At 38.6% G+C, this 13,792-nt stretch overlaps 1 protein-coding gene across 2 annotated transcripts in view; it reads right to left on the bottom strand.

The window, feature by feature from the left end:
- Window positions 1-13,776, bottom strand: part of NHLRC2 (NHL repeat containing 2) — a 61,405-nt gene extending 47,629 nt beyond the window's left edge. Inside the window, exons 1-2 of one of the 2 annotated variants that reach the window (XR_011564296.1) lie at window positions 13,395-13,776; window positions 7,155-7,307 (exon numbers count right to left, since the gene is read on the bottom strand). Coding sequence is in view for 1 of the 2 variants with exons in the window: in XM_019988639.2 (XP_019844198.1) it covers window positions 7,155-7,307; window positions 13,395-13,572 (331 nt within the window). In the remaining variant the exon portion in view is untranslated. The remainder of the gene's footprint in view (window positions 1-7,154; window positions 7,308-13,394) is intronic. The other variant, XM_019988639.2, reaches the window with a different exon arrangement.
- Window positions 13,777-13,792: the final 16 nt, after the last annotated feature.

The raw sequence follows: 13,792 nt of genomic DNA, 5'->3' as shown, positions 1-13,792 counted from the left end.
ATATGGCTGATTCACTTCACTGTACAGAAGAAACGAACACAGCATTGTAGAGCAAATATACTCCATTAAAAAAGAAAAAACTTTCTATTCTTCCAGGTTACTGTAATTTCCTTCTTAGCACTAATCGAAATTATAAAAATATTTATGTGGTTATTTAACTTTTCTCCTTGTTAGACTGTAATTCCTATTAATTATTTAGGGACCATACACTGTTTTATTATTTACCAGCACAGTGCCTCGTACAAAGTAGGTAATGAATGGACAGGGTATAAATGCTAAAGAAACTTTTATGTGTGCAATAAGCCACATTATATTGACAAAATAGGATATGTATATTGATTTATACACAAAAACAACTGCCAAATAACTGCATCTAATTTTTTTCAGTGTCAACAACCTTAAAGTACATATACAGAGATTTTTCTTAAAATATTTCGCTTGTTCTGTTAATCATACATAAAAAATAAAACAGGATGTAAAAGACTCTTCCCTTTGGGATTTTTTGCCATCACATAGGCAATGGCACCCCACTCCAGTACTCTTGCCTGGAAAATCCCATGGACGGAAGAGCCTGGTGGGCTGCAGTCCATGGGGTCGCACAGAGTCGGACACAACTGAGCGACTTCACTTTCACTTTTCACTTTCATGCATCGGAGAAGGAAATGGCAACCCACTCCAGTGTTCTTGCCTGGAGAATCCCAGGGACGGGGGAGCCTGGTGGGCTGCCGTCTATGGGGTCTCGCAGAGTGGGACACGACTGAAGCGACTTAGCAGCAGCAGCAGCAGCAGATCAAAACTACTGCATTTAAAATAAAATATGGAAGAAAGAAAAGGAAGAGAGGGAAAAGGAAGAAAGTGAGAAGAGAGGGAGAGGAAGAAGAAAGGGAAAAAAGGAAGGTGAAACCAAATAAAGAGTAACAGCTTTTAAAATGTTAGTAATAAAGTTAAGTTTTTAACTCATCATTAACTGGGGAATTTTTGCAGAAGCAGTCAATAATGTGTTAAGACTTTAAAAAAAACTTTTAAGGTCTTATTTTTGTGAAATGTATAGACATATAGATACAATTATATATAGTAGTGTATATATATATATATATATATATAATGTGTGTGTGTGTGTTCAGTTGCTCAGCTACATCTGACTCTTTGCAACCGCATGAACTGTACTCCACAAGGCTCCTCTTTCCAGGCAAGAATACTGGAGTTATTCTTGGAAATACTGCCATTTCCTATTCCAGGGGATCTTCCTGACCAAGGGATCAAACCCATATCACTTGTGCCTCCTGTACTGGTGGGCAGATTCTTTACCACTACACTGAAAAGCCTCATATATTATGTATATATAATATACAGCAGACAGTAAAGTTTGATCACAGGCAGTATAATAACTTAGTTCAATGAAAAAACTAAAAATAATTGAGGAGTTTTACTGTTACAAAAACTGTAAACTGACACATCTTGAGATCTAAAAGACAAGTGTGACTTTAGTACTAGGCAAGAAAGGATCCAATGGAGAAGGAAATAGCAACGCACTCCAGTATTCTTGCCTGGGAAATTCCATGGAGAGGAGCCTGGCACGAGGTTGCAAAAAGTCGGACACAACTTAGCGACTGAGAATGCATACACAAGAAAAGATGAAGGCAGACAAGGCAGGTTAGAAGACCCTGAGGGAAAGCAAGAAAGGTATGCAGAGAGAGGATTTTAGGTTTTATACCAAGAGCACTGAAAACACGAGGTGGAAAAAAATCACAATCACGGACTACTAAATTAAAGCAGAGGCCAGAAGCAAATTTGAATGTTTTTTAAATTTCAAAAACTGACATTTCCCTGTGGCCACATTAAACACTCTGTAAGTTTACCATAAATTGGCCAATATTTTTTTATCATACTTTAGGAACAAAGAATAATAAACATATAGGCTGCTGCAAAAAGAAAATATGAAGTGTGTACAAAAAAGAGTTAACACACCAGGCCCCACTGCTATTCTTTCAAAGGTCTGCTTATAGGGCTGGTCCTTGCCTGGATTTTGAGAGTGTCCCCATCATTCCCAGAACTGATAAGAGTGGCACACAAGATCTAAACTGTTTGTACAAACACTATGGTTTACGGTGAACACTTGCTTTCCTTCTGGGAGTCTGGAATTTTGGTACATGGCGCCAGGCAGAAGATGCCTCTGTGGCCAGCCCCCAACAAAAACCTCGGGAGCTGTCTCTAATGACCTTCCCTGGCTGGCAACATCTCAAACTTACCCTAACAACTCCTTGCTGGGGGAATTAAGCACATCTTATGTGATTCCATCAAGAGGCAACTCTGGAAACTTGCTCCTGGTCTCCCCTGGATTCAGCCCCATGTGTCTTCTCCCTTGGCTGATTTTGCTTTGTATTCTTTTGTTGTAAAAAATTGTAGCCACGAGGAGTACAACTACATGCCGAGTCCTATGAGTCCTCCTAAAGAACTGACCTGGGGGTGGTTTTGGGAACCCTGACAGAGTAAAATCATCAAATAATGACTCATTAAAAGTTTCATTTCCCAGACGGCTACTCTGTCGTTGCTGTTTTTCAGTGTGGTGGTATTCTAACCGACTCCTCGTGACCTCACGGACTGCAGCACGCCAGGCTTCCCTGTCCTTCACCATCTCCTGGAGCTTGCTCAAACTCATGTCCATTGAGTCAGTGATGCCATCCATCTCATCCTCTGCCACCCTCTTCTCCTCCTGTCTTCAATTTTTCCCCCTGCCCAGCATCAGGGTCTTTTCTAATGAGTCAGCTTTTTGTATCAGGAGCTTCAGCATCAGTCCTTCCAATGACTATTCAGGATTGATTTCCTTTAGGATTGACTGGTTTGATCTCCTTGCAGTCCAAGGGACTCTCAAGACAGCTAACAGACACATGAAAAGATGCTCAACATTGCTCATTATTAGAGAAATGCATATCAAAACTATAATGAAATTATCTCCTCACACCAGTCAGAATAGCCATCATCAAAAAGTCTACAAACAATAAATGCTGGAGGCAGTGTGGAGAAAAGGGAGCCCTCTTGCACTGTTGGTAGGAAAGCAAATTGATACAGCCACTATGGAGAACAGTATGGAGATTCCTTTAAAAACTAGGAATAAAACTACCATATGACCCAGCAATCCCACTACTGGGCATTACCCTGAGGGAACTTAACTGAAAAAGACACATGTACCCCAATGTTCACTGCAACACATTTACAACGCTAGGACATGAAAGCAACCTAGCTGTTGATTGACAGATGAATGGATAAAGAGGTTGTGTTACATATACACAACGGAATATCACTCAGCTATAAAAAGGAATGCATTTGAGTCGGTTCTAATGAGGTGGACGAACCTAGAGCCTATTATACAAAATGAAGTCAGAAAGAAAAAAGCAAATCTTGTTTATTAACACATATACATGGAATCTAGAATGATGGTACCGATGAACCTATCTGCAGGCCAACCATGGAGATGCAGACACAGAGAACAGACTTATGGACACAGTGGGGGAAGGAGAGGGTGGGACGAATGCAGAGAGCAGCATGGACATATATATAGTACCATATGTAAAACAGGCAGGCACTGGGGATTCGTTCTGTGACCTAGGGAGCTCAAACTGGTGCTCTGTGACAACCTAGAGGGGTGGGGTGGGAGGTGGGAGGGAAGTTTAAGAGGGAGGGCACATATGTATAACTATGGCTGACTCATGTTGATGTATGGCAAAGACCAACACAATATTGTAAAGCAATTATCCTTCAGCTAAAAATAAATAAAATTTTTTAAAAAGTTTACTTTCACTGTAAAATCAGAAATATATTCTAATTTTTAACAAAGTATGCAACAGAAAAATAGCACATTATGGTATTCTCACATAATGAGAATACCAGTGGTTACTCAGAAGTATTGTGGAATTTAGACTTCTAGAGTCTGATTTAATTATATATTAACATTCACCTAGTAAGCACATTTAAAAGTATGCCAAATTTTCCTACTAGATGTTTTCTTATAAAATCAGTGCTTTTCTTCAGATAGCCACTGTGCTAAATTTGCATGTTATATAAAAATATACCATTAACATAGCCAGTATAAAGAGGTTAAAAAGAAAATTAGAAACCCTCAAGGAGAAAAGGGAAAAAAATCCAGAGGTATCTGTCAATTTAATACAAATATATGCTAACTCATTACGAATTAATAACAAGCTTAGGGCCCAGCTACATTCTTAAAAACTGTTTGAATATCAGAACCATTCACTACTATTAAGTATCTTTACTTTTGCTTTAGATCTTTGACATTTATAATTTCTTGTATGCTACTGTGAAAGTGATACTGGTCACAATTACAAACCTGATTCTAAAAGCTGTTTTAAAGAGGAAGGAGACTGAGTATTAAATTGGTCCTCTTTCAGAGTGTTTTTAAATTAAAATCCACTTACTCACTCAGCTGAGCGTTTCTGGCTTACTGATAAACAAACTGAAATTCCATGAAATAAAAACAGGCTGCTGAATGCCTCTTCAAGGACATAAATAACATGGCTGCAGATACATTCATAAATATATCAGATAGTACTGAGATAAGACAGAGCAGCGTGATGAATTAGACTAGAATTAACATATACACACTAATATATGTAAAAAAATAACAAGAACCTACTATAAAACACAGTAAAGTCTACTCAATATTCTGTAATAACATAATCTATATGAGAAAAGAATCTGAAAAAGGATATATATACACACACGTGTGTGTGTGTGTGTGTGTGTACAGCTGTTCACCTTGCTATACCTGAAACACAATATTGTAAATCAACTATATTCCAATAAAAAAAATTTTTTAAAGACTCTTAGCAGCAAGAAAGCAAATTAATTTAGTGCCAGCTTATTGAACTTTCATATGATAATTCTGATTATGCCTGCTTTTGTGAATATGAACTGAACTTATCTTTGAAGCAATATAAAAATCTTTTTTTTTTCCTAAGTTACCAGAATTTTAACACAGTAGCATATTACTGAAGTATTGTTTCTTTGAAATTACAATGTTGAAACCACTTACAAAGTATTTTACTTTTCACAAGTGTATTTATATGTAAAAATTGTTATTTTTTGTCACAATGTGTTTTAAAATATTTTCAGTAAACTGGTAAAGAGATTGTAAGGATCCATTCTAAGAAGCCACTGAATCTGCTTCAGATGGAGGTTAAACAACTGAGTTAACCTAAGAGTTTATTAGCAGTGATCTGAAGTAGGAAATGGTTAACTTTGGGATTTTTAACCAAGTCTGTAAATACCATCCTGAAACACAAATCATATTGTCATTCTCCTATTATGCAAATAAAAACCACCTCAAACATCTGTATTTTCAATGGATGAAAAAGCCTATTAACTATTAAGAATGTTACACAAAGCTCTTCATAGTGAGTCTGAACCTAATCTACCTTCCTCTCTTTCACTTTTCCAAGGAGCCCCTAAAGTCTTGCCACAGTAAACTATTTTTCACTCCCCAAATCTACTCCTTCCATTTGGTATCTAAGAGAGATGAAAATGTTTGCAATTTCCTAGAAGGAGGATTGTAAGTAAAGCATTTCATGGACATTTCTAATCTTTGACTATATGAATAGAGTATCACTGTTTAATTGTTTTATTGTAAAATTTCCTAATTTGATTAAATGGATCAGGGGAATTAATTGCCTCTTATATTAGCTATAAATCTAACTTAAATAATTTTTAAGATGCTTAATCTTTTTCTTTTAACATCTTTATAAAAGCATTTTATAGAAAGGTAATATATTCATATGGCAAAAATTCAAACAGAAATATAAAATGTAAACCAAGTCTTCCTCCTTCAACGTTAGTCCTTCTTCGCTTCCCTGCTTGTTTACCTGTCGCTTCCTCAGCCAGGAGTGTCCCTCCTGCCCCATTTTCATTTTCAGCTACACTTCTGCTCATTTTTCAAGTTTCAACCTAATTGTCTCCTCTGAGAAACATCTTCCAAAGCTTTTAGGCAAAGTGAGTTACTCCTTTCCCCACTGCTTTAATTCAACTTTGTTATATATTTCCTTAGCGGTTAGAGTATCCTGCACATAATACATACTCAATAAATGCATTTATTACATGGACTTGAACAAGACACACAAGCATCTAAAACCTAGGAGGCAATGAAATACTCTTATTTCTTAAATATGGATGAATTTTTAAAAACATGATTTAATTACTGGGAATATTTGAGTTTTTGATAAATCTCGTTAACAGGCAATTCCAATATAGTCCATTCCAAATTAAAAGCATTGGAAGTTTCATTTGCACTGAAGATTTTATTCAACATTTCTTTTTTTTTTGTAACTAAGTTTCAAGATACCCTTCATTTTTGTACATGCATACTCTATTCTCATTTTTACTCTCACAAGATCAGTCTACTTTTTAGTGACTGCAAAGAGGACAGCTTCAATTAATTTAAGCCTAATCAAATGGAGCCTTTATTTCATTTACTCCACATGTCCTCTTTTTATAGAAAGAAGTAAACAAGAAACAAAATCTGAAAAATGTCAAAGTTCTAAAGAAAAGACTAAGCATAATCTCTTGTTAAAATTTCAAAATTTGTAATACCATAAAAAAGGATTTCCTAGTGTGCTCTGGAAAGCCTTAACCTTTATAAATAAATAAAGCAGGGTCAAAGAAAAAGTATCTGTTATAATATTCTGCCTTCTAAAATATTAGTAGTAGTTTTAGGTCATTTGAAATTAAAGGAAGCCTAGTGACAGTTCCTAAAAAGAACTTTAAACCTTTTTATCATAGTGAGAAGAGTATAAAATTAGTCATGCATTTTATTTTCTCTTTTTTTCATGGAACAAATTTAGTTAAGTCCAGATGTACAAAATGACATTTTTAAAATACTTGATCATGAAAAAAGTAAACTATATCCTTATTTTTAAAGAAAAATCATATACTAAACGCTGGTTCTTTAGGAAGGCAAACCATTATCACTAAGCTTAACTCTTCACAAAAAGGTACACGGAGTCCTTAATTCAAGATTAGAAATTACTTTCAGAATCACTGCAGTCTTGCCAAATGTTCATTCTCCTATGAGCAAAATGAGTCAGCCACTCTCCAGTGACTATGCCAGGACAGTCTGTTAGAAACCAACTAAAAAGAGCAGATACCTTTATCAGAGTATGTGTGTTCTAACGCATGAAGATCGGGCAACAGGTGAATACAGTTTATGCAGCAGTAGGTGAAGAAATCAAGGATGACCACTTTTCCACATAGATCCTTATAGACAGAAATAGGTTCTTCCGTATTCAGCCATTCTAATCCTGAAATTTACACAAAATAAATAATGATTAAAGGAAACAATGAAGATAATTTATCTAAAACTTTCCATTAAAATGTGAACCATTATTATTTGTAAGAAAAGATGGGGGACAGGAAGGAAGAGGGGAGTTAATACATAGAAAGCTACTATTATGAGGCAGTCTGCAAATATAGTAAGAAAAAGCTACCAAATTCTCTTAGAAATAGCATATTAGTCTGTGTGTGAAAGGAAGATCAACATATTTAGGTAAAATATAGGGAGGAAGAATCAATATTAAAAGGGTTTAGGTACATGATTAGGTACAAATGAGCTATTGAAAATTAAAGTCACCCTTAAGAATAGAATAAATAACAAAAAGGAACAGTGTTAGTGTTAAACTTTAAGGATAAACACGCTGTTGTGCAGTCCCTCAGTCATGTCCGACTCCTTGTGACCCGACGGACTGCAGTACACCAGGCTTCCCTGTCCTTCAGCACCTCCCAGAGTTTGCTCAAACTCCTGTCCATCGAGTCATTGATGCCATCCAAACGTCTCATCCTTTGTTGTACCCTTCTCCTCCTGCCTTCTATCTCTCCTAACATCGGTGTCTTTTCCAATGAGTCGGCTCTTCGCATCAGGTGATCAAAGTATTGGAGCTTTAGCTTTAGCATCAGTCCTTCCAATTAATATTCAGGGTTGATTTCCTTTAGGATTGACTGGTTTGATCTCCTTGTTCCCCAGGGACTCTAAAGAGTCTTCTCCAACACCACAGTTCAAAAGCATCAATCCTTCAGCACTAAGCTTTCTTTTGGTTCAGCTATCATATCTGTACATGACTACTGGAAAACCATAGCTTTGACTATATAGACCTTTGTTGGCAAAGGATAAACATACAAAATACCTAAGCCAATTTCATAAGAGAAAGAGCTAAAATGCTCTGGATTTAAATGAGACCTTAAATACAAAATATTTTAAATATTTTATTTCATTTCATTTAAATGAAAATATTTTAAATGAAAAGTTAAGCAAAACACAGTTAAAGATTTCATGAAAGCAATATTAATATCGATGAAGACCATGTTCCCTTCTCTCCAAAGGAAAGAAAATAAAATCTAATTAATCTGTGATTTCATAAATCAGAATTTATAATTACTAGACCATGATTTACAACTTTAACTACATACTATGAAGAAAAATTTTGTCAAACAAAAGTAGATTAAAAGCGCAGCATCTGTTACCAATTTAAGAAACAAAGATAAAGAGTTTGTTGCTTATAAGTAAATAAATGTACCTACTAAAACCATTAATTATACCTTGAAGCTTGGAAATAAATAGTTTATAGAAACTGAAAACCAAAGTTGGGTGGAACAAATGAATAATAACAGTTAACAACTAATAACGGCAACTGGAGTTACTCAAAACAAAATCTAAAAAAAAAAAAACAACCCTGCAAATCAAACTAGTATTTCTGTCAATAGTCCAACCTAGTGAGGTTTTGGCTTCCCTGGTAGCTCAGACAGTAAATAATCTGCCTGCAACATGAGAGACCTGGGTTTGATTCCTGGGTTGGGAAGATCCCGTAGAGCAGGGCATGGCAACCCACTCCAATATTCTTGTCTGGAGAATACCCGTGGACAGAGGAGCCTGGTGGGCTACAGTCCACAGGGTCGCAAAGAGTTGAACACAACTGAAAGACTAAGCACAACAGTGAGGTTTCAGAGTACAGTAAGGTCTTAATTATCCACTTTATTAAAGTGTTAATTATATACCTGATCAAATGACCATATAAAGCTCCAAACTAATTAATGCGTATTTCATATCTCCTAATTTTAAAATATTTATGAGTCTCAAATATATTTTCTATAAATAATCAAGCGATTTAGATTAGGGAAGTAGGGAAAGTATTATTATATATGTCAGTTATTGTGCTAGGTGCTTAGCAGACTTAATAATAATAATGCATTTTATATTAAAAATAACAATGAATATAATTTTAAAAGCTGTTAACATTTACTGAGCTCTCATATGAAGTAAGAACTTTAGATATATTACTTCCAAACTGCATAATAAACCTGAAAAGCAAATACTGGTTCCATTTTATAAGTGAGAAAAGTAAGGCTTGGAGAAGTTAAGAAACCTGCTCAAGATCCTATAACTAACAAATGGAATAACTGGGATTTAATTCCAGGTCTGTCTGAGTCCTTCATTTATACCATTCTGCTTCCCATAAAACATGTTTCTTTTAAGAAATAAACAAAGTGTTTTTGAGAGAGTTATGACTTCTTTATTACCATAATTGATAAACCAAGAAAAAACTCATATCCAATAATCTGTCCTCAGTAATTATGTTAAAAACAAAGACTGAGTATTTTGTTATTATATTATGTATGAGTCATGGAGATCAAATCTCATGGTAATAAAATACACTCACGGTAAATACCAACAAGAAAATAAAAGCACTGGGCAAAATCCTAGCTGCTGGCATGCTGGTTTATGACAGTGTACTATATATAGCTGATTTTGGTACAAACAACTTGGTGATGTCTATGCATACAGTCATCTCTTGTGTTGCTGGAAAAAGGTGTTTGCTATGATTGCTGTGTTCTCTTGACAAAAGTTTGTTAGCCTTTGCCCTGATTCATTTTGTATTCCAAACCCAAACTTATCTGTTACTCCAGGTATCTCTTGACTTCCTACTTTTGCATTCCAATCCCTTACAATGAAAAAGACATCTTTTTTAAATTTTATTTCTAGGTCTTGTAGGTCTTCATAGAATCAGTCAACTTCATCTTCTTTGGCATAAGTGTTTGGGGCCTAGACTTGTATTACTGTGATGTTGAATGGTTTGCCTTGGAAACAAGCCAAGATCATTCTGTCGTTTTTGAGACTGCACTCAAGTACTGCATTTCAGACTCTCTTGTTGACTATGAGGGCTACCCCATTTCTTCTAAAAGATTCTTGCCCACAGTGGCAGATATAATGGTCATCTGAATTGAATTCACCCATTCAGGTCCATTTTAGTTTACTGATTCCTAAAATGTTGATGTTCATTCACTCTTGCCATCTCCTGGAGTTTGCCCACTTCCAATTTACCTTGATTCATGGGCCTAACACTCCAGGTTCCTACGCAATATTGTTCTTTACAGCACCGGACTTTACTTCCACCACCAGACAAGTCCACAACTGAGTGCTGTTTTCACTTTGGCTCAGCCGCTTTATTCTTTCTGGAACTATTAGTAATTGCCCTCTGCTATTTCCTAGTAGCATAGTGGACACCTTCTGACGGGGGTTGTGGGCGGTGGAAGTTGGGGGTGGGTTGTCATCTTCCAGTGTCGAATCTTTTTGTTTTTTCTTACTGTTCATGTTCATTGGGAAAACCACGATGATGTGGTCACTCACCTAGAGCCAGACATCTTGGAGTGAGAAGTCAAGTGGGCCTTAGGATGCATTACTACAAACAAAGCTAGTAGAGGTGATAGAATTCCAGCTGAGCCACTTAAAATTCTAGAAGACAATGCTGTTGAAGTGCTGTACTCAATACGTCAGCAAATTTGGAAACTCAGTAGTAGCCACAGGACTGGAAAAGAACAGTTTTCGTTCCAATTCCAAAGAAGAGCAGTGGTAAAGAATGTTCAAACTACCATACAATCGTACATGAACCAAGAACTTCCACATGTACAAACACAGTTTAGAAAAGGCAGAGGAACCAGAGATCAAACTGCCAACACTTGCTGGATTGTAGAGAAGGCAAGCGAATTCCAGAAATACATGTACTTCTGCTTCATTGACTATGTGAATGTCTTTGACTATGTGGATCAAAACAAACTGTGCAAAATTCTTAAAGAGATGGGAATACTAGACCACCTTACCTATCTCCTGAGAAACCTGTATGCAGGTCAAGAAGCAACAGTTAGAACCTCATATGGAACAACTGATGGGTTCAAAATTGGGAAAAGAGTATGCCAAGACTGTATACTTTCATCCTGCTTACGTATCTTATATGCAGAGTACATCTTTTCAAATGCTGGGCTGGATGAAACACAAGCTGGAATCAAGATTGCTCGGAGAAGTACCAACAACCTCAGATATGCAGATGATACCACTCTAAAGGCAGAAAATGAAGAGGAATTAAAGAGTCTCTTGATGAGGGTGAAAGAGGAGAGTGAAAAAGTTGGCCTAAAACTCAACATTGAGAAAACTAACATCATGGCATCCAGGCCCATCACTTCATGGCAAATAGAAGGGGGAAAAGTGGAAGCAGTGACAGATTTTTCTTTCCTTGGGCTCCAAAATCACTGCAGAGAGTGACTGAAGCCATGAAATTAAAAGATGCAGGCTTCCTGGAAGGAATGCTATGACAAACCTAGACAGTGTATTAAAAGCAAAGACATCACTTTGCCAACAAAGGTCTGTACAGTCAAAGCTATGGTTTTTCGATGTGAGAGCTGAACCATTAAGAAGGCTGAGAGAATTGATGCTTCAGAACTGTGGTGCTGTAGAAGACTCTTGAGAGACCCTTGGACTACAAAGAGATCAAACCAGTCAGTCCTAAAGGAAATCAACCCTGAATATTCATTGGGAGGACTGATACTGAAGCTGAAGCTCCAATACTTTGGCCATCTGATGCGAAAAGCTGACTCGTTACAAAAGACCCTGATGCTGGGAAAGACTGAAGGCAAAAGGAGAAGCAGGTGGCAGAGGATGAGATGGTTAGATAGCATCACCAACTCAACAGATATGAGTCTGAGCAAACTCCGGGAGATAGTGAAGGACAGGGAAGCCTAGCACGCTGCAGTTCATAGGGTTGCAAAGAGTTGGACAAGAATTAGCATCTGAACAACAACATGTATATAAACTTTTAAAGTTTCTTGGATAGGATAAGCACTAATGCACCCAATTCTTTAGACAGAATTCTACAATAATTCAAGTCCAGTATAGGATTAATAACAGAAAAAAAATAAGCACTTCTGAAGGCCAGAGCAAAAGGCTTGGAAAGACACGAGGCTGTCATCAGGGGCAGGGTTCCAACAGACCTCCCATGAGACACTGAACCCTGCCACAGCCAACCAATTAACTATACATGTGGTTTCAGTGTCATGCCAGGAGACACGCCAACATCACCAGGCAAAACAATGCCAGTCCCAACCAAAGAAGGTAACATTCAGTTTCGTTTATCATAGCAAGATGAGCTTCACAAATAGCACTGCTGGGAATATCAGTTCTCTCATGCTCCCAACATTGACAGCAACAGGATTCAAACCTGGAGATGGGCCATAATTGATTCAGGTTTTTAAAACGACAAGTTCCACAACTTTGAAAGGAGTGTGGCCCAGTTAAGAAACCGGCCGATGTGGGAGGCAGTGTCTGTATAATCCAACTTCAGCATTTCTTAGTTGCCAGGCCCTAGGCAAACGACTCTATTCCCGTGCCTCAGTTTCCCAACTGTAAAACAGAGCTGAAAAGACCACCTCGGGATTCTCTGGTGGCTCAGAATCCGCCTGCAATGCAGGAGACCTGTGTTCGATCCCTGTGTTGGGACGATCCCCTGGAGGAGGGCATGACAGCCCACTCCAGTATTCTTGCCTGGAGAATCCCCATGGACAGAGTAGCCTGGCAGGCTGCAGTCCATGACGTTGCAAAGAGATGGACATGGCAGAGCGACTAAGCACCCACGCAATAAGACCACCTCGGTGGTTTGCAAAGATTAAGTAACAAATACTTTGTGTTTAGGACTCTTTGTGGCCCACAAGTGATCCGTAACCTTTAGCCTGGATGATGCACAAAGATGATGATGATGATGCGCAACCAGACTGAAAGGACAGGGTGGCGTGGACACTGGAATCACTGCCAACGGGGGCCACGAAACTTTAACTCGGTGTACTGAGTTAACCCAAGGCCCGGGAAGAGACGGAGGATAGAGACGAAGATGCAGGTTCCCGCCCTCCACAAACCCTAGTTCGCTGCCGCCTGGGGACAGAGTCTCGGCTGGGCGAGGCGTCTCTCCGCGGCTCGGCTGCACAGCCGCCTCGCCCACCGCATCAGGGGAGGGCGCGGTCCGCGAGAAAGGGGAGGTTCCGGAGGGGTCCCCACCCCGAAGCCAGCCCCTCACCTTCCGGAAACTCGGGCACCAACAAGTCCTGTTCCCAGCCGTCCACCTTCTGCAGATACTGGTAGACCAGGCCGTCCTTCTCCTCCTGGGTCACGGCGTCGAGCAGGGCGTACTCCAGCGAGGTCTGAGCCGGGAGCAGGCCCGAGAGGTTGCAGCTCCGGGCTCCGGGCGCCGCCATGTTCTCTCCGGATGGTCCAGGGGCGGCCGCCCAGCCCGCGGGACGGTCTCGGGTGGAGAGAGAGGAAGCGCTTTATTGTTCTTTGGTTTCCAAACCGCACATTCGCCTCCCTTTCCACCAGCCCCACTCTACGCTAACGGCAGTTTGTTCAAAGGCTAAAGTGTAAATCGGGGCAATTCCCAGGCACGTAATTAAACTACCTTCCCAACCTACCCCGCCC

The sequence above is a fragment of the Bos indicus genome, chromosome 26 (assembly GCF_029378745.1).
Source record: "Bos indicus isolate NIAB-ARS_2022 breed Sahiwal x Tharparkar chromosome 26, NIAB-ARS_B.indTharparkar_mat_pri_1.0, whole genome shotgun sequence".
Taxonomy (NCBI): domain Eukaryota; kingdom Metazoa; phylum Chordata; class Mammalia; order Artiodactyla; family Bovidae; genus Bos; species Bos indicus.
This window is presented reverse-complemented; position numbering and strand designations above follow the sequence as displayed.